This window comes from Filicampus tigris, chromosome 12 (assembly GCF_054856515.1).
Source record: "Filicampus tigris isolate MCC_2025a chromosome 12, RoL_Ftig_1.0, whole genome shotgun sequence".
NCBI classification, from domain to species: Eukaryota; Metazoa; Chordata; class Actinopteri; order Syngnathiformes; family Syngnathidae; genus Filicampus; species Filicampus tigris.
The window spans coordinates 23145696-23165125 of NC_141228.1; the positions used below are offsets into that span (position 1 = coordinate 23145696).

Sequence of the window (19430 nt, forward strand, 5' to 3'; positions counted from 1 at the left end):
CTCACATCACACTGCAGCACTTGCAGGTTTTGTTTCCCTTGGCTACAGCAGCGCCCCCCGCTGACTCGCGCTTGTCCATCCGCGGCATCGGGGCGGGGCTCGGCGAGGGTGCGGCCGCCTCAGGCTCCGCCCCTCCTCCCGGCGGTGACATCTTCCCATCGCGGATGAGGACTCGCTCTGCCTCCACGCTGCCCTGCAGAACCTGGACCTCGTCAGTACGGTCCCGGGACTGCGCGCCCTTGTGTCCCAGGACCGTGTCGGTGACCGGCTCCCAGGGGACATTCGGCTCCTGGGGCAAGTCCCGTTGCCCGCCAAACGCCGCTGCTGTCACGTCCCCGCTCGCCATTATGATTTCCCGGCCAGAGCGTGACTCGGCGGCCTCCTCCGCAAGCGACTCCGACGCCGCCTGGTCGGCCGCAGGGTCAGCCGCCAGATCGGCCGCCAGGTCGGCCTCCTGGGCGGCCGCCTTGTCGGCCTCCTTGTCAGCCGCCTGGTCGGCTTTGAGGATGAGCTCGTCTACCTCGGCGGCGCTGAGCAGATGGACGCCATCCTGGCCGTTGACCTCGTGGACCACTAGGGGGCATAGTTGAGATACTCCGGTCAATTGACTTGACTTCGCCAACTTCAAGACTTTGGACTTGCTTCACTAAAACTAAACAAAGTCTCCAAAGACTTTGATTCGAACTGCAGTGATTCCTTGAGACACAAGTTAAATTTGTTCCATGCTCGACCACGCTCATAAGTCAAAACACTCGTATCTCAAATCATCTCCTTGCCATTAATCGGTTGCAGCATCCACCTGGAGGCAGTCATGCCGACACAAACCAAGAATAGACTTCTTCTTTTACTACTACTAAGTAAGTTGCTGTAATATTAGTCATTTTTCTTGAACGAAAAAAAATATTCACCGGTGAGTATTGTTATTTTATCCGTCTACTTGTATTACTTCACCGCTGGTGTGCAAATATCACTCCGCTCTCAAATGGCATCGAAGCTAACTGTTAGCTGTTCAATGGCGTTTTTCGTTGATTGTAAGCATTAAATCTCTCAGGCAAAGCTGTGCCAGTTGAAATACATGACAGAAACTGTCTTTGTTGTCAGTTTAGTTTACAAGTAAGCCGAACAGCATTCGACAGCTTGAAGCCTCTTTTTGGAAGGTTTGTTCATTAGTTAGTGACCAAATTGCTGCTTATCCTCGAGGGATTTGAATTGACTTCACTGCCAACCGTACAGTCGAGTCACTCGTATCTCAAGGTACCGCTGTATTTGACCAGTCCATGAATTTTCGGATCAAATCGGAAAACTGGAACGGCAGCGTGACAATGACACGTCCAATTTCCTCCGTCACTACAAAAGCCACCAAGACTGCTAAGCTACGCTAACTTCACAATTTGGAATGACACTAAATGGACAGTTTGGAGATGGCTTTGTGGCCATTAAAAACAGCCCAACAACAATTTGTGTGTAAATGCGCAGCACGGCAAACTAACAAAAAACACATGGTGAGTGCAAGTGGCGACTGCCAAGAAAGGCAAACTGGAACTTGTGACTGAGGAAGACTTTGCCAAGTCACGATTTGAGTCCACTTGCACTTTTTGGGGACTCGCTTGTCAGGTAACAGGTGTAAACCCTGCACACCGCTTAGACCCGATGTCGACCGTTTCACAGATGATCGCAGGGCGGAGGATCTGCAAGAGGAAGGGCTGCGCCGCTAAGGGAGTTGTCAGTCTGCTAAATTGGCCAACATGCGCAGCGAGCCTTGATATCAAAATCAGGATTGGCCGGCATTTGCTCCATGACGCAGATGTGCTGTTGATGAAAATAGAGGCCTCGGCCTTGCGACTTGCGCCTCCTCCCGCCTCTGGGAGAGGGCGACGCAATCTGCACGACGCCCGCACAACATCACCTTTCTGCTCGTCCTCGTAAACTTTTACCCCGCCGCGAGAGCAGTCGACGGGAAGTTTGGTGTGCGAGGAGAGGACGCGAGTTTGCCCCGTGCTCTTGTCGCGCTCCACTTTGATCTCCACCGAGTACACGGCTGGGAAGAGCGAGGACAAAGAAGCTTTGAGGCTCCGCCCGCAAAACGCCAGGTCACGTGATCCGGCGGCCGCGCCCTGACTCACCTCGCTTCATCGTGTCTACCCCGCCCGCCTGCTGGACTCTGACCTCTGCGAGGACAACAGGAAGTGGAATGTGGTCAGGTCACAACTGGTCAGGCCGCGGTCGGGCCTCGTTCCCGCGCCGTCGTCCAGACGGCGCTTCTCCGCCCGCCTTCCGCCGCAGCTTTTGACTGAACACAAACAGCAAGTTGACGCCCGTCAACATGACACATTGTTAAGGACCGACATGTATTTACATATTCTCATTGGACGTAACGAGCCGCCGTTATGCTGCTTTTTGATTGGCTCACGGCTGTTTCACCTTTGTCCTTTTGGTCCAGTAGATGGCGCGTCTTCTTTTTGTCTGCGTCTATTTCCTGCCTTCTGCTGCAGCGCGAGTGTGTGTACGCATGTGTGCTGCGCTTGTGTGTACTCTTATCTTGGCGCTGCAACTGCAACGTATCCTGCTTCTGAAAAACACCAAAAAACAACATTTTGTTTGTGGCCTCTAGGTGGCGACACTTTCATATTTGCAAGAGTTACACTTGCCAGGGATGCACACTATGCGTGTAAAAGATAACTGGACCCCCAGAAATCTGCTTGGAAGCACCCCAGTTTCAAAATTCCATCGGCAGCGTAGTCTAAACATACAACGGTCATTTTTGCACGAGGGCAAAAGTGGGAAGCATGAAATTAGGGTTGGCAGTGACGCACGACTTCAAATAGATTTTTGCATCTGAAGGCTGTGTTCATATTAGTAGTTTACCATTTTGTACATCGTATGAAACACGCGTGCTGTTGCTGTGTTCCATTGCAACTTCCAAAAATGAAACGTAAACGTGCTTATCATGTTCGAACAGTAAGTGCAACTTGAGAATTATTGATCGCTGAGTCCAATCGGATCGATAAAACTGCTTCCGCCGAGCACGCGCACCTCTGCAGAGACGCGCGTGCTCGTCGCACTCAAGACTTGGCAGCCAATCAAGTGGCAGAACTGATCACTGAAAATCAAATCCAATCAAAAATGAGCCGCGACGTGTCGTCACAGCGCAGCACGTGACGTCAAAAAAAAACATGCATAGAGCAAAACGGCAACTTACTGCGTGCGTGGGCGCGCGTGCGTGAGCGAGCGGCAGTCCATGGATGACTGGCACTCCAAAGCCGCGCCCACTCAATGACCAAGGCTTTTCACAATAAAAGTGATTACCGGAATAAACAAGAACACTTTCGAAATAAAGTATATGACGTCATGTGGGGTGTGGCCTCGTGATTTCCCTCAGTCACGACGCGGCTCATTGTCAACGATTTCATTCAACCATTTAGTTTCCTACATAAGCGAACCATTTCTGGGGGTGGGGGTTCGGGTAGAGAAATAGAACACGAGCATGCAAAGCATTTTGGGTAAGTGTTTCATTCATCTTTCACACACAAATACACATCAAACCAAACTTTTATTTCTTTCAACAAGTCAATTTCAAATTAGTGTTTCAAGACAAAACCTGTGTGGGTTTGCGTGTCGTGGGTCTGAGTGCAAAATTTATGAAAATACATTACTAACTTAACAAATTGGACTTTAAGACAGAAGAAAAAAAAACTGGGAAATTTCTTAGAAGTAAAACAACTTTAAAAGCTTAACTTGAAACCGAAAAGGACCACCCGTTAATTCAAACTGGATCCAAATACAAATATACTTTATGTATGCATGGATGTCCAATGGTCAACATACACGCATGTCTGTTAGTGTTTACCAGGCAAACGTGTGTGTGTGTGTGTGTGTGTGTGTGTGTGTGTGTGTGTGAGTGTGGTGCAGCGGTTGGTGCCAAGTATTTGACTGAGTGATCTCGATTGTCAAGACATTCGTACCAAAGTGGTTGTGTGATGCAGAATGGCACGGTGGATGAAAATAAATAAATAAATACAATAAAAGGAGTTTTCTGAGCAAAACAACAGTTGGACGGTTTCTTTTCTGGCTTTTCTTTTTCACCTGGGTCGACTGTCTCCTTCATATCAAAGTGCACAATGAGAAGGTACGGTTGCCATAGCAATGCCCAGGAATGGAGTGGAGTGGAGTGTTGGCACATGTTAAAAATCATCCAAGTAATAACGAGTTTCAGCTTTCCATGCCCGGGATGGGAGTTTCATGCTAACATCACGATTATTCAGTCCTTCTCACCTGCGCTTGCTCCTCAAAGGTTTTAAGGTTGGAGTACCGTCTAGTTGATACCAACAAATCACTTTTTCCAATCACGGGCTCCATTTTGTGCTAATAAAACAAACCAATCAAATAAAAAGCCGGAAGCTTCGGTTCGCACGAAGCTGCCATGATGACTGAATCAGTCCCAACCTCCAGCAGCTCCTCCCCCTCCTCCGCAAACATACTAAGTGGCGCCCACAAACTTAAGACCAGAACCTGTTTCTTTGTCAGGGAAACCCACTGACGATTTTGTCGACTGCTAGCATGAAGCTCCTGCTCCAAAGGCATGAAGCGATGAGCTGAGCGCGCTCAGACGAGCCAATAAGATTGGCGCGGCGGGTTTCAAATGCGTGTCCCACGGTAACCACGGCGACTACTGAGTGCTCCGTGGGCCCGACTCAGAACTCGACCTTGCAAGCGGGGAAGGTTTCTTCCTGCATGGCCACGGTGCTGTTGCTCCCCAACACTGTGATTGACAGCTGCCTCTGCTGCTCGTGGGTGTCTTGGTACCACTCGTGCATGGCCACAGAATCGAACGTCGGGATGAGCGTCACCTGGGGTGGGGGGGGTGGGGGCGGAGCCGTCAGAAGGTTCTCGGATCAACGCGCGCAAGCGTCCACTGACCTGCGCCTCGGGCCAGCTGCTCTTCCCGTCCAGCAGGGCGTCCAGGATGCTTCTCATGGCCGCCGCCTTAATGCGCTCCTCGCCGCTCACCACGTAATAGGAAGAGCGAAGGCGTCGGAAAAATTCCGAGTCAATGGTGGACGATGCCGACCCAGACGGCAGGTAGGCCAGGTCCACGTGCACAGCAGAAGCCTCGCAAGTTCTGGACACTGAGCAAAGACACTTTTCAACGTTTCAAGGCATCTCAATGAATCTTACAGAATAGAATGTTCAGCGTTGAGGGAAAGAAGATCACGCAACACATGGCGCTTGCCTACCTGACACCGAAGCTTTGGCGCTTCCGCTTCGCGATCCGCCCAGCGAAATCCGGGTGGATACTTTTGTGTCAAGGGCCTTGGACTTTGCGTTCTGGACGGTTAGGCTTCCGGAAGTGCCCCTTTGCAAGGTTCCTGATATTTTTTTGGTCTTGCTGACAAAAGTCTTTTGGTTCTTGCTCGAGACGTCAACGTCCGCCATGCAAGCTTCCGGTTTGGGGGGTAACGGAGGCAAGTCTTTGACCAGGGCTGACGGCGGGTCGGGCGAGGAACGCCGCGCTGGAACGAGGGGGAGGCTCACGCCGGGATGTCCAGGGTAGCGGCGGCCACTGGAATCGTCGTCAGAGTCCACGGCCAAGGAAGGAAACTCCTCTGTGACGGGCGGGACAGCAGCGTCCGGGGCCACGGGGAGGGAGTCGCTGACTGATGTGGGCGGAGTCTCCTCCCTTGCGCTGCCGCCCTGATCCTGGGTTGACGGATCCGAAATGACAAACTGCTGCCGGCTCTCGGCCGGTTCCATCGTTTGGTGCCGGTACTCGCAAGGCGACACCAAGCACAGATCCACATCGTGAGGAACGTCATGCTCAACATTGTGAGGACACTCCGACGTGCCGTCAACACCTTCCCCCGATCCAAGTACACAGCGGCCGTTGGGCGGCGGGGCAAAATCCCGCGGCAGCTCGCGACACGAGTCGGTCAAATGTCCGTTGGGGCGGAATTCCGTCGACGATTCCATCGGCTGTGGTGGGATTTGCTCCGGGGACGCCGAAAGGGAATCCTCGTCTTCAGTGGAGCCAAGTAAGCAGACCTCAGTGGAAGGAGAAGGTGAAGTAGCGAAGGAGTATGGAATGTTCCTGATCATATGAGTGGGCTGCTTGTTCTGAAAATCTTCCACAGTGGGAGCTCTGAAAGGGTTTTCCTGGGTGCAGCTGTTGAAATCCAGACCGGGAAGTCTTTCAGCTTGATGATCTTGGGAGGACGCACAACCTTTCGGTCCGGAGGAGGAGCCCACTGGATTTTTCCTGGCACTGTCACAATTTGAAAGTTCAGAGGCCTTCTTGATGCAGTTCCCGTTGTCGTCTTCCCTGCTCAAATGCTGGTTGTCCCACTCGGCATTCGCTTTTGTCACTTTGTGCAATGTGCCCATCTTTAGACTCCTGACTGGAGACTTTTTCACTTCAGAAATTGAAGCGCCACCCACTTTCTTCACATCTTTCAGAAGTGGTGCCGCCATTTTCTTGTCTTCTCTCTTTAGGTCTTTTTTGGCTTCAGGCTTGTTTTCTTTCTTTGTTTTTGTGCCGTCTTTCCTCGGACTTTCTTTTTCTTCTTTCTTCGCAGCAGCAGCAGTCACCCTTTCATCTTTCCTTTTCACATCCTTCTTTGAAATGAGCTTCTCGGGAGGCTTGACTGGCTTCAACTTCACCTCTTGCTCTTTCTCTCTGGACATAGTCTCTCCCGCTGCCTTTGGCTTCAGTTTGACCTCCTGTTTTTTCACAGGAACGCGCCCACTTTTGTCCTTCTGGAAGGCACCGACGACTCGCGGGTCTTTGGACTTAAGGCTTTCTCCACTCTCGGCGCGCTTTGGCAACTTCTCCACTTTGGATCTTTCCAGGCCCTTGGCACTGACCACAGGAATACTGAGAAAATCCAATTGCTTGAGTCTTTCCAGTCCATCCAGGATTTTGGCCTGTGGTGTGCATCCTGGGAAAAGGACTCGGACGATCTTCTCCTGATTGCTGGCAGGATGCCAGACCAGCAAAGCGCAAATTGAAGTGAGGCATGCTAACGGAAGCTCTGAGCTCTTCAAGGTGGAACTTTTGGGCACGTTCTGCAACAACTCTTCCAATTCTTTACTGCCACTAACTGGATTCAAAGGGTACAACTCCAGGCGGCCAACTCCCATCTTGTGGAACAAGACCAGCGGCTCGATGGAGAGCCCATTAGTGCGACACAAAGGTTGCGCTTTGATCGAGAGTTTTTCCAAGTGCTCCAAGATCAGCGCACCCTGGTCGGCGCTGCGGAGCTCGCTGGGATCTCCCTGGTTGGCCTTCAGTGTTTCCGGAACATTGAAAAAAAATACTCCCATCTCTGGGGAGATGAGTTTTTTCATCCGGTCCTCTTCAGCCTGACCTTCAGCTAAGTCCCGGTCCTGCTCGGCTACTTTTCTCAGCAGCAGACTGTTCAGCCCGGGGAGATTGTCCACTCCGACATGCGTGACAAGGACAGAGTCGATTCTGTCCAGATGTCGGACGAGTTTCCAGAAGCAGGCGCGGGGGTCTGAGCCTCCGTTTACGAGGACGTTGAAACCATTCACAGCAAAGAAGGCAGAGTCCCCCCTGCCGCCGGGGAAGATGTAGCAGCAGGGCCGAGAGAGTTTCAGGAATCCCACGGTATTCGGGGGCTCCAGGAGCTCAAAGGGAGACTCCGGTTCCAGAGACTCGGAGAGGTACTCTGTGAACTCTTGCAGACCCTCCATCTGTGGGAGGAGCACGGGAGGGTTGACCTGGATGTTTAGGAAGTCTTGCAGGTTGCGGTCCTTCAACAAGGGCTCCCGCCAAAGGCCCAAGTTTGGACAGCTGAGGGTAAGACTGGCCTTCGCCGTCGGATCCACAGAGCTCCACAGGAGACCGACCTAGAAACAAGGTGACCAACAAATGGGAGTTTGTCTAACATGTGACACAATTCGTTCTTCACTTTGTTCCCTGCCGTCTGGACTGGGAGAGAAAAGAAAGTTGAGACATCATGTCGCAGCATGGCCAATGCGGCGGCAGCAGCTGACAAATGACGGAATCCACAAATGTGGCGTGAAGGCCTCACAAGACCGCAACGCCACAAACGGCTAACCTCTTCGTCAGCGCAGATCTGCATCAAGTCGCCAAGTGAGAAGAGGCCCTTCTGCAGCACCATGTCCCCGCTCCCCTCCACACACTGACCGGCCAGGACCAACAGTTTGTGTCGAGACGGCTCACACAGTAGCCGCCGCACCTACGCGCAAAAACAGGAAACACAACGTTACTCTGACGCGTTGAGCGCAAGAACAAGAATTTTTGTGTCCAAGCGGTCTCACCTCCGAGCAGACCAGATCGTGAGCTGGATTCAACACCACTTGCGTATCCAGAATGTCTCCACGGTGCTGCAATGTCCGCTGACCTGGAACCAAAAAACAAACAAACACGTTGAGATCCATTAACTGACCGCTAACACGCTAACAGTACCACCATGTGGTGAAGAGCCCTCGTCTTAGTTGAGGTCAATATGAAAACCGTCAAAACACAAGTGAATCATTGTGACTTTTTGGGGGGGGAGAGAAATCATATGACTAAAGCGGTTCTGCTCAGTCCAAACAAGTTTTGCACGTGACACAAACATTGTGAGCGGAACCTCATACAACAGTCACCATTCTGCTCCCATCATGTTCGAGCTTCTCACCGGGAATCACCTCTGACAGGAAGGCCGAGTGTCGGGACACGAAGAGCTTCAGCTGCTGGTCCAGAACGTCCAGCTTCATTGGGACATGCCAGCAGCGCACGCCTGCAGCATGAATGTGTGCGCCCACAGACACATGCACAAACAGGAAGAGGAACCATGACTCACTCATTTTATGTTGGGAACACAAAGCATGTGATATCATTCTCATGGTGCACTGTAACAAACGATCAGGACTTGACTGGATTCTGATTGGCTGACTGAAAAAAAAAAACATGTTCCATTTGTTGTGGATGTCCTGGAGTTGAAGTGACCTGACACGCGCCTTTCACGCCATATTTGGTGGGATCACGTGACCGTGGCACAGCACCGGAAATTCTGCTCGTCCGTGTGACCTCACTGCTAAATCTGAGCTCACTTCCCCGGAAAGATGTGCTCATTCATGTTTTTAGCTTTTTACCATACATGTAAAATATCTTGACATGAAGACATGGATGCCTCTACACCTCGTCAGGAATCAGTGTAGCTCCAGTTAAGCACCTACAGCATATTACTTGACATTGTAAAATATTACTTATCAATTATTTTCTTAGCGCCTCTATGTATTGTCTCAAGCCCCTCTTTAGCACCCGGAGAGACAAATCCTGGAGCCGTGCCAGAAACAGTCTGAGTTGGTCAGGAAGAGGAAACTAGTGTGCGTGCTGTAATGTAGCCTTCAAAAGTAACTTGACGGCTCAAACATTTCTGCATGGATAAACTCTTTCTGCAAACACGTAATTCTGGACTTGTACGCTTCTCGCGAACTATTTTATTGTGAAAGGGTGCACCGACTTTCCGCTCTGGTGTGGCGGGCAAAACTTTGCAGAAACTCACCCGACTCGATCTGCAGCAACAGCCGCTCCAGATGGCCCCCAGCCCGCAGCGCCCCGACCACCCCGACAACCACCAGCATGGAGTAATCCGCCGCCGCCGCTGCGGATGTCGAGGCAGGATCGCCGCCGCCGTCGCCACCGCCCCGCTCCGCCGCCATCATGGCATCATGGCGGGTCCGGTGGGGACGTCACCACGTTAGCGCTCAGACACGCCCCCCCCGTCAGGCCAAGGGCGGGGCGATGGCGACCGAATTGGAAAGCGACCAATCCGCGAAGACACGCGAACAACCGCGACAAAAGATGACCAATGAGAAGAGAGTGGTGAGTTCAAGAGTTTTATGGAGACAGGACAAACCGTTGCAAAGTCACTGAAACTTATTTGTAACTTATCACCTTTCATGTTTTCTGAAACAAAAACTTTCCTGCTTGATGACCCCGAAAATGGAAGTGGCGCATGGTCAAAATAAGTAAGTCATCGTCCACTACTTCCTTCATTCCTTAGTTAAGACTAAGCGAGAACCACGACGAACCTTTACATTTTGTCCACAACTTCAGTGAGCACGCGAACGCAGCACGACGACTCGACTAACATGGCGGCGTCCACAAGCGACCGAAATGGCAAATGTGCCTTCTTCGTGGACAAAAAGAAACGTTATTGTAAAATGGTCGTTGCCAAAGGACGCAAGTTTTGTGGAGAACACGCCAACATGGACACGAACGTCTACGTGAGTTGGACGCATTTTCAATTTGCTTGTCGAAATCATTTAACACTCTTCATCAGTCGTATAAGGTGACGTCCAAGCAACACATCGAAAGATTGAACAACGCACGGCGGTACGGTGGACGAGCGATTAGCAGTTGCGCAACTTTCAAGGGATCGAAGCTGTCCTGCGTGAACTTTGTGTCCTGCCATTGACCAGCGAACAGTGCTGGGTGTACCCCGCCTCGCACCCAAAGTCAAAGCGAGCAATGACTCCAGCTCTCCCACCATCTTAATGACGCTAAACCCCATAGAATCTGGATGGGCTGGCTATCTCTATACGTTAGAATATTTAAATGAAGGAATGCAAATGTCTAACCAATACATCATCTCAAACTGTTGAATTGAGAGAAACGAAAAGGCGTCTTTGTAGTGAAAGCTCTTTGCTCAGCTAGTGGTGATGTTGAGCTGAAATATTTTCCACAGTAGAATTAATTCTGTGAATGAAATGGAGGCAAGATGCAACCTCTACACCGTGATCTCAATTACAACAAAACAAAGTGCCATTTTCATATTTAGATGTATATCCATGATGATGATCGACCATGTCATGCATTCCCCGTTGCAGGAAGAAGGCGGCAGCAGGAGGATCGTTTGTCCACTCGACCCCAAACAGTGAGCAGCCGAACACCAACTTTCTAATTTACACAAGTGATGCTACAATTTTGTTCATTGTGATTGAATAGAACTCAATATGACTTATTGCAAGTCAACTAATTGTACGTGAGGTCAAATCGTGATTGGTTTTTTTTTTTTCTTGTGTATGTCATCAGCACGGTCAGCGAAGACAAACTGGACAAACACTTGAAGAAGTGCAACTCCCGCGACAAAGCAAAGCCGGTGAGTGACTCCCCTGATTTTCTTGACGCCGTCCCGCGTAAAAGGTGATCATGCTTTCTGTCCTCCTCAGGTGTATTATGTGGAAAACATCAACGCTGGCTCGGCTGACGAAAACGAGCACTCGCTCCAACAGGTGACGCCCACTTTGACTTCATCCTCGACTGTATTAGCGCCGCGGCTGTCGCGTTACCACGGTAACCCGCTGCGTTCACAGGTGACTTTGTGCGAGCGAAGCGCCACTCAGTTACGACAGCTGCTAGACAAACTCGACTCGGCTTCAAAAGGTGACTTGGCGCTCAGCTCCGTGCGGGGCTGACCGACTGACTGACTCGTTGGCCGTCTCACGGATCTTCTGTCTGTCTGCACATCGGTCTGTCTGACGCCGCTCGTGTTGGCTGAAGGTCTGCAGTGCGAGCCGGAGGAGCACTTCCTGTCGCACGATGTTTTCCAGGAGGAAGCCGATAACCCCAAGAACGGCGATTGGGCCCACAAACACCTGAAGCAGCAGGTAGACGCCCGCCCGCCCGCCCGTCCGGCCAGCCGCCTACCGGAGGCGCCTTCGAAGCCGTCTGACCGTCCTCGGCCGCCGTTTTCCCGCAGTCTTCCATCCTGGGCCACCTGGAGGCGCTGGGGCTGCTGCGACGCGGACGCTGCTTCGTGGAGTTTGGGGCGGGGCGAGGGAAACTGTCGCACTGGATCCATCGGGCCCTGGAGGGTGACCAGCGAGAGCGCCTGCAGATGCTGCTGGTGGAGCGGAGCACCACCCGATTCAAGGCCAGGCGGCAAACTCGATCCGGCGGGTTGGGAAAAGATGGCGGAAGGGGCCGGCCTTTCAAAGTTTTGCTTTTGCGTCATGTGTTCAGGTGGACGGCAAACATCAGGACACCGACGTGGAGTTTGCCAGGCTGCAGATTGACATTCAGCACCTGGACTTGAGTAAGACGCCGGCGAACGCGCAACGCGAGCGAGCGGCGGCGGCGTGATTCCCGCTCACGTGGATGCGCTTTCTGCCTTTGCAGCTAAAGTCCCGCTGCTGGAACGCCAGCTGCCGCTCGTCGGGGTCGGGAAGCATTTATGCGGCGCGGCCACAGGTGAGAGTTGTGCCAACGTTGCTGTTAGCCGCTGTGCTAGAAGTGCTCGCGATCTGGCAGGTTGCGCAATCTTTTGGAGCGCTGGCCTCTCATCGTCGTCATAAAATAGCTACCAAAGGTCTCAACGCTTAGTTCTTATTGAGCCTCTTTATGCTATTTTGCTTGAGAGTAGACTTTTGTTTTGCGTGTTATAATATTTTTTCTTCAGGCACTTGAAAATCTGATTGCATATTCTGGGTTTTGTATGTCATTCAAGCCGCTCCTTACGGCAATTTTGTCATCCTTAATGGTCAAATCATTTCCTATTGTTAGACCTATTGAGGTCCGTCGCTCGGCTCAATTGCTTTGCTTTGACTTGAGACGGGCGCGCCGCATGGTAGTTTTTGCAGAGATTGAACATTTCGTCAAAATGGAGGCTTGAAGCTGTTGAATGTCATGCCCGGCTGAAACTGACAAAAACTCAACAGAATGGTACATTGCTGTCAGAGCACAATGCTAACATGAATGGAAAATGCCATTGACTTGCAAACTGTTAGCAGCGATAGCCATGGTTTTACAACCTCTCAAGCAATGACTATTTCATCGAAAATAGTGGAACAACACAGTTGTCTCAGCGAAATATTTTTTATCCTGTAGGAAAATGACTAATATTACAGCAACTTCCTGAAAGGTGGTAGAAGTCGAGTCTTCTTTTGTCCACTTGACTGTTGCACAGCCAAGGCGGGAAGAACACTGAATTGGATTGCAGTGTTAAATCAGGATGCACAAGCTGTTGAATGCTTAACATTCTATTTAATGATGTCACAATCTTATCCAGCGCTTCTTTTCTTGGAGAATCCAATTTGAAATCCCACGCCACCCAACTTTTTCAAAAGCACCTCTATGAATTCTGACAAAATGTTGACAGCTTGCTTACTTAAGCTTGGCCGTAATTTCACCTCCGATGTTTAGTTTCTTCAATACAATGTCAATATTGACATGAGCTTGCTATTCCAAGATGCAATATTGGAAGTGCCATTTTGATTCCTAGTGCAAGAAAGAGAAAGAATGGAAGAGAAAGATCCATTCTGGCCCACGGGCCACCATTGCTAACCTGAGCAATGCGGTGAAATGGCTCCATGGATGGGAGAGGCCAAAAGTGCACACGTTTGAGGACGGCTTGGTTGCGAGCGCTTTAGTTAGCCAAATGTGACTTTTGAGATGTCCCTCTTCAGATCTGGCTCTTCGCTGTCTCTTCCGAACGTGGGCGACACCTGGACAGGAAGCGGGCCGGCCCCCGAAACGTTTCAAAGCGTCGCCCGACTCGGCGGCGGCGGCGGACGCGCCCGATCCCGGCGGGGTCGCGGGCCTGGCCGTGGCGCTGTGCTGTCACCATCGCTGCGAGTGGCGTCACTACGTGGGTCAGCGCTTCTTCCTGGATCTGGGTCTGGGGCCCGCCGAGTTCTCGGGGTTCTGCCGCATGTCCAGCTGGGCCACGTGCGGCCTGCGAGCGTCCCATCGGACAGCGGGCGCGCAACACGAGGAGGAGACGGACGTAGCGCCGGGGTAATCAAGCTGGTCAAGAGAAGAGTCGTTAGCCGCTAACTTTGCTCATTTGTGTTTATTTCCCGCGGGCAGGTTTCTGTCAGCGGCCGAGCGTGAGCGCATCGGACGGCGCTGCAAACTTCTGCTGGACGCCGGCAGAATCGAGTTCCTGCGCAGCAAAGGATTCCGCGGACGGCTGACGCGTTACGTCGGCGCTCAGGTGACCCCGGAGAACGTCCTGTTGACGGCCACGCCCCGCTCGCCCTCGTCTCCTCCTTCCCGCCTTCCCTCATAATCGGCGTCCGTCCCGGCCGGCGGCTCACGCGTGCGTCGCGCGCGGGGCGTGGCCGGACGAGATCGCGCGCGGGGCGTGGCCGGACGAGATCGCGTGCACGTCGAGCGCGGCGTGCGCTCTCTTGCGGGCCTCCCGGATGTACGTCAGCATGAACTCTCGTCCGTACATCTCGCGCTCGTCGTCATCGTCGTCATCGCCGCCGCCGCCGCCGTCGTCGTTGTGGTCATCGGCCGTGGTGATCTCCAGCATCAGCGGGTTGTCCCGGAAGTTGACAAACCTTCACACAAGAACAGCCAAGGCGTCTCATCAGCACCCCAGACTGGGTGGGGGTGGGGCTTACGTACATGGGGGGCCTGCCCACGTTTGCATTAGCAACACTTGCATTCATGGAGACATTTTTCCCCTCGCAAAATGTTTTTCCTCATCTCAAGTTGTTGATGAATCGCAAATAGTAAACTTGTAGCGCCTGGAGATCCAACGTAAATTGCTTCCATGACAAGATTGCTACGAATGCTACGCTATTGTACGCTGGACAAACGTACAGTGATGACATCACTGAGGAGCATGACACAGACGTGAACTGTTTTTGTCACACTTTCTCCCTCAAGCACACGTTGCGCATTGTAGTGTGCGCGCCTTGGCCACATGGGGGCACTAGAAGACAAGACAGACAGATTTCCTGTACCGGAGGCTCAGCTCCTCTCAGCTTGTCAAGAGGGTGAAGTTTTTTTATTGATTTTATTTTTTTATATTCAGTGCCAGAGGCTTTACCTGTGACTATGGCGAGTAAGGCGGCATTAGCAGTCCAGGTTTTTATCCACGTCCGTGCACACTATGCGGCAACCGAGTGGGTGACACAACAAATCCATAATGAGATTCATTGCCAACACTTTCAATGATCAATTTTACACTATGTTGCTTTTTTTTGCATTCCCCAAACAATCATTTATTTTTTGGTACAAAACAAGAAAATGTTTAAACGTAAAAAGCAAATACAAAAATAAATTTCTTTGAAACACTATAATTATATAAGTTCATTTTGGTGGAAACAAAATCTATAAAATGAGTTATAAAATTTTAATCAAAGGTGCAAATGTATACATTTAAGTGTGATTTCCTGGTGTAAAAAAATTGTGGACTGGTAATGAATAATTATTTTTTACGATTATGCCAATTTTGTAATCGTGGAGTGTAGTAATCATAATTGAATTTTCGATTAATTGCACAGCCCTAGGGCTGCCTTTACCTGAGGTTGTCCATGTCCTCCATGAAGGGGGGAATGTCGCTCAGTCGGTTGCCGCTCAGGACCAGCGTGTCCAGGCTGGACATCCTGCCCACGTTCTCCGGAACCTTCTCCAGCCGGTTCCTCTGCAGCCACAGCGCGCGCAGCTTCTCCATCCTGAAAGCAGCCACGCGGTTTGGGACGGACGGGTCGCCGGCGGACGCGCGGCCTTTCTCCTACCTGTGGATGTCTTCGGGCAGTGAGCGCAAGCGGTTCCCCGCCATGTCCAGCCACTCCAGCGCCGGCATGCAGAGCAGGCAAGGCGGGACGGCGCTGAAGGCGTTCATGGACAGGTCCAGACGATCCAAACACCTCAGCTGGCTCAGCTGGACGCCAGGTCAGAGTGGGAAGAAGTCAAGCGGACTGAAGGCCACACCAACGCACTTTAAACTTTGTCTCGCTGTTTCGTAGCGCTGTGCACCATTCGGCCCATCAACATTTCCAACATGAAACATGACATAATAAGGACGATTTATGAGGTGTATAACCTGGCAAAAAAAACAACAACAGCATAGTCCATCTCAAATGCCATTTTTGACATGTTTTTGTCCTCAGCTACCAGAAGGGCAACAGCAGCAAAAACACCACCGAAACTGTTGCAAGGCAGACTTGTAGGCCCTCTGGGAGCAGTTTAGGGTTCCGTGCTTGGCGCAGGGACACTTGACAGCAGATAGTCTGGGTGACTTGCTCTACCAAGTGGGCCCAACATGCTGTTGTTGCCCCTCTGGTAGCTGTAGCTTGTGACGCCAGTTAGCGGTGTGCGAGTGCCGACACCGAAGCTTAAATTGCCTTCAGTGGGCCTGTCAGAGCCCAGCCTTTTTGCATCCTCTGCAAAAAAGAAGAAAAAAAAAGGTTGGGTTTTTTTTCCACCAATGGCACAAAAATGCAAAATAGGGTTGTGCAATTAATTGAAATTCAATTACAATTACGATTATTACACTCCACGATTACAAAATTGGCATCGTAAAAAACGTTTATTAACATGCATTTATATCCAATGCACTCATTTGATCAATTTTGTTTGGAACTTGCATAATTATAGTGTTTCAAAGAAATGTATTTGTCTTTATATATATTTTAAACATTTTCTTGTTTGGTACCAAAAATAAATGATCGTTTGAATAATCGTGATATATACAAAATAAGCAGCCCTACGCAACAGCATATACTGGTAAGAACCTTTTTTTTTTTTTTTTTTTTTTTGCAGGGAACTACTTTTTCTATATGGTCCTTCCATATTGCGAACTTTGACCCACAGCTATTGTGTTTGGAACGTATCCCTAACGGGGCTTTTATTTATTTAACTCCAGTCTTGGTTTGAATTCTCAAGGCTTTGGCTCACTTTGGAATGCAGAAGCATTCTGCTCACTTTGAGCAGCCAACCAAGACTGCTCAGAGCAAACGACGCCTTTACCTTGTCCGGAAGCCAGTCCAGGTCATGGTTGACGGCGAGTTCCAGCCTCTCCAGGCTCCGGCAGTCTCCGAGCTCCTCTGGAACAAAGCGGACTCTGTTGTAGCTGAGCAAAAGTTCTCGGAGTCGCGTCAGGCCGCCTGTGACATCACAACGTGCCCAAGTCACTTACTGTGTTAGGATCGACGTGCTCTCTTACGGTCACTCACCCACCTACCGATTTCTTTGGGGATCTCGGTCACCCCGTTCCGCGACAAGTCCAGGACCAGGAGGTTGCTGAAGCTGGAGATGAAGCTGGGAATCTTCTGCAGTCCGGTCCGGTGGATGTGCCACTCCTGCACCTCACTCAGCCGCACCAGGCTGCCCGGCAGCGCCTGGAAAGACGCTTCGCAAAGTCAAGGCCAAAGGTTGACAGGTGAAAAAATTATACTTGTGGCCAAAATGACTGCTGAGGCTAACAGTCGTGATCCAGCGACTTTACGTACTCCAAGTCAAAAAGTACAGACTCCCAAGTGTACTTTAGTGCAAAAGTCCCAAATCATTTGGACTGTCAAGCCAGCGCTTACGTCTCGAAATGACATGTTCCAAAAAGTGAAAACGCTCTATTAGCCAATAGCAAGTGAAGATGGAAATTCACCTCAAATTTCACATCAGACAAAGAATTTTTTTTTGGGGGGGGGAACGTACACAAGTACACAACCTACTTGAGTACAGTAACTAATTATTTGTACTTGGAATGGCTACTTCGCACCCCTGTCGAGAGTTCGGGCGTCGCCCTGACGTGGCGGTGACGTCATCAGGGCGATGTGACGGCGACCTGATTCACCTTCCACTCTTCGTGTTCCAGGCACAGAAGCAGCCGTCCGTCTTGCGTCTTCACTTTGTCTCGCAGGCGAGCCAGCGTGTGGCGCTCTTCCCAAACGCCCGCCGCAACCAACCTGCGGCGCAGCGCACACACGAAGGGACACTCGAAAACGCTTCGTGTGCGTGTAACAAAAGCTTCACGCGGCTTACTGTTTTGGAAAACTGCGACCAATCGCTAGCAAAATTCACACGCACACCTGCGCCGTCCGCAGCTCAAGACAACATGCCAACAACATGCGTCCGTCCATCAGTGGCGCGCAGTCAGGGCCAGCAAGGCCGAAACAATCACAAGCACTAGTTTTCATGTATAACTTCCACCAAAGTGTATTCCTTTCTTTCCAACCAGCTACTCTCTCAATTTCATAGCGCTTGTTTTGGTTGCCCAGCTTCCACTCGTGTCTACATTAGATTAGAATTTCGGTTTTTGTGTTTACATGACAATGTCATCTGTGTAGGGCCTTAACAATCACATGGCACGTACACACTAGTAGCAATAGCGTGTTTTTACTTTAACAATGCGATTTCAGAATCATTACCCGCTTGAGCTTGTTGGCATGTTTCCATCCTCTGATTGGCGACTAGCTAGCTTAGACGAGCCAACACAGCTAGCAAAAGATTCTGTGTTTTGTCTTGGAATAACATTTTATTTCAACTTTTGCTTGTTTTTTGTCATGTTATTAGATCAATTCATGTCGGTTGTGAACTGCTGTATTGTACTGTAGAGGGAGTTGTTCTGTAAAGTTCAGTTGTGTGTTTCTTTCAGGAGTAATGTTCAGCCCAAATATGGGAAATGCTGCATTGTTGCAATATCAGTTTGTAGCATTATGACATGGTAGTTGCGCTCGAGAGTTTGATTGGATCCTTTCAGCCTCCGCCGAGGCCCACGTCACCAATGTATCACCCGCTGCTAGCTGCTGGCTGGAGCTGGAACGTATGGCCCCTGCTGACTCTTCGCCAAAGGCGGACTACACCCTGGACTGGTCACAAGTAAATCGCAGTGCCCAGGTAGAGACTGACGACCATTCCGTCGCTGAGTGAGTGAGCGAACCCCGGCTGGCTGCTCCAAATGACGACATAGTCAAAGGTGTGTGGCTAAAATGATTATCCTCGCTTAACAGCACAAAGTGGAGCGAGTCTCACCTGCTGCGTGGCTTCCTTCTCTGTTTTTCCCGATTCTCCTGGATTTTCTGGATCTTGGTCTCCCACAAGGTTTTCATGGAGCCGACCGAGCCACTCGCCAAAATGGCCGCCATACGACGTCACGGCATGACACCCGGGAGCCTGTCGGCAGCCGTCTTGTGCCGTCACAAAGTTGCGTAGCGGCAGGAGTGTGTAGTACCGGTACTTAGCTTTAGCATAGCATAGCAGCATGTGGTGGTATACATTGGCATGTAGTAGTTAGTTTTATCTTACCATGGCATCATGTGGTAGCATACATTGGTACGTAGACGTTAGCAACAGTTTGGTATAACAGCATGTGATGGTATACATCGGTATGTAGATGTTAGGATTAGCTTGGCATAGCAGCATGTAGTGGTATACATTGGTACATAGGTGTTAGCATAGTAGCATATGATGGGAGATGTTAGCCCAGTACAGCAGTGTGGTGCTCTTAGTTAAGATGTCCTGGTTGTGATGAGTGTGTCGTATTTTGAGAAGGCGGAGGAAGTAAACGTTCTCGTTTGCAATGTTGCTCACCTCGTTTGCGCTCTTCAGCTGGACCGTAAGCTAAGTTAAATTTAGCTACTAGCAAGGTCACTTGACCTCTTCCTAAAAATAAATAAAATGCTTGCAGTGGTTGCAGTGTCCAGCAGATGGTGCTGTGGCTCACACG

At 50.7% G+C, this 19430-nt stretch overlaps 4 protein-coding genes across 6 annotated transcripts; 1 reads left to right on the forward strand and 3 right to left on the reverse strand.

The window, feature by feature from the left end:
• Position 1: 1 nt before the first annotated feature.
• palm1a (paralemmin 1a) lies at positions 2-3273 on the reverse strand. Its single transcript, XM_086048166.1, has 5 exons — positions 3200-3273; positions 2422-2569; positions 2124-2290; positions 1907-2038; positions 2-573 (listed from the first exon to the last, which is right to left on the reverse strand). The coding sequence occupies exons 3-5, from the start codon at positions 2131-2133 to the stop codon at positions 2-4; spliced, it is 714 nt and encodes a 237-aa protein (XP_085904292.1). The 5' UTR covers positions 2134-2290; positions 2422-2569; positions 3200-3273.
• Positions 3274-3531: 258 nt separating this feature from the next.
• On the reverse strand, positions 3532-9752 carry map1sa (microtubule-associated protein 1Sa). Its single transcript, XM_086046656.1, has 7 exons — positions 9531-9752; positions 8661-8762; positions 8299-8381; positions 8076-8216; positions 5235-7863; positions 4918-5126; positions 3532-4847 (listed from the first exon to the last, which is right to left on the reverse strand). Exons 1-7 carry the CDS (start codon positions 9688-9690, stop codon positions 4692-4694), a joined length of 3480 nt encoding a protein of 1159 aa, XP_085902782.1. The 5' UTR covers positions 9691-9752; the 3' UTR covers positions 3532-4691.
• trmt13 (tRNA methyltransferase 13) lies at positions 9441-14510 on the forward strand. The gene is made up of 13 exons (XM_086046657.1): positions 9441-9850; positions 9978-9996; positions 10085-10254; positions 10858-10904; positions 11063-11129; positions 11200-11262; positions 11344-11413; positions 11531-11637; positions 11730-11903; positions 11993-12065; positions 12149-12220; positions 13435-13765; positions 13838-14510. Exons 1-13 carry the CDS (start codon positions 9689-9691, stop codon positions 14037-14039), a joined length of 1557 nt encoding a protein of 518 aa, XP_085902783.1. The 5' UTR covers positions 9441-9688; the 3' UTR covers positions 14040-14510.
• On the reverse strand, positions 13266-19413 carry lrrc39 (leucine rich repeat containing 39). 3 transcript variants are annotated; one of them, XM_086046662.1, is made up of 8 exons: positions 19295-19377; positions 18737-18877; positions 17559-17670; positions 16950-17106; positions 16736-16872; positions 15502-15647; positions 15286-15438; positions 13266-14316 (listed from the first exon to the last, which is right to left on the reverse strand). In XM_086046662.1, exons 2-8 carry the CDS (start codon positions 18847-18849, stop codon positions 14064-14066), a joined length of 1071 nt encoding a protein of 356 aa, XP_085902788.1. In that variant the 5' UTR covers positions 18850-18877; positions 19295-19377; the 3' UTR covers positions 13266-14063. The 3 variants fall into 3 exon arrangements, with proteins under 3 accessions (XP_085902788.1, XP_085902789.1, XP_085902787.1); XM_086046663.1 differs by having other exon boundaries at positions 18737-18891; positions 19295-19373; XM_086046661.1 differs by lacking the exon at positions 17559-17670 and having other exon boundaries at positions 18737-19413.
• Positions 19414-19430: the final 17 nt, after the last annotated feature.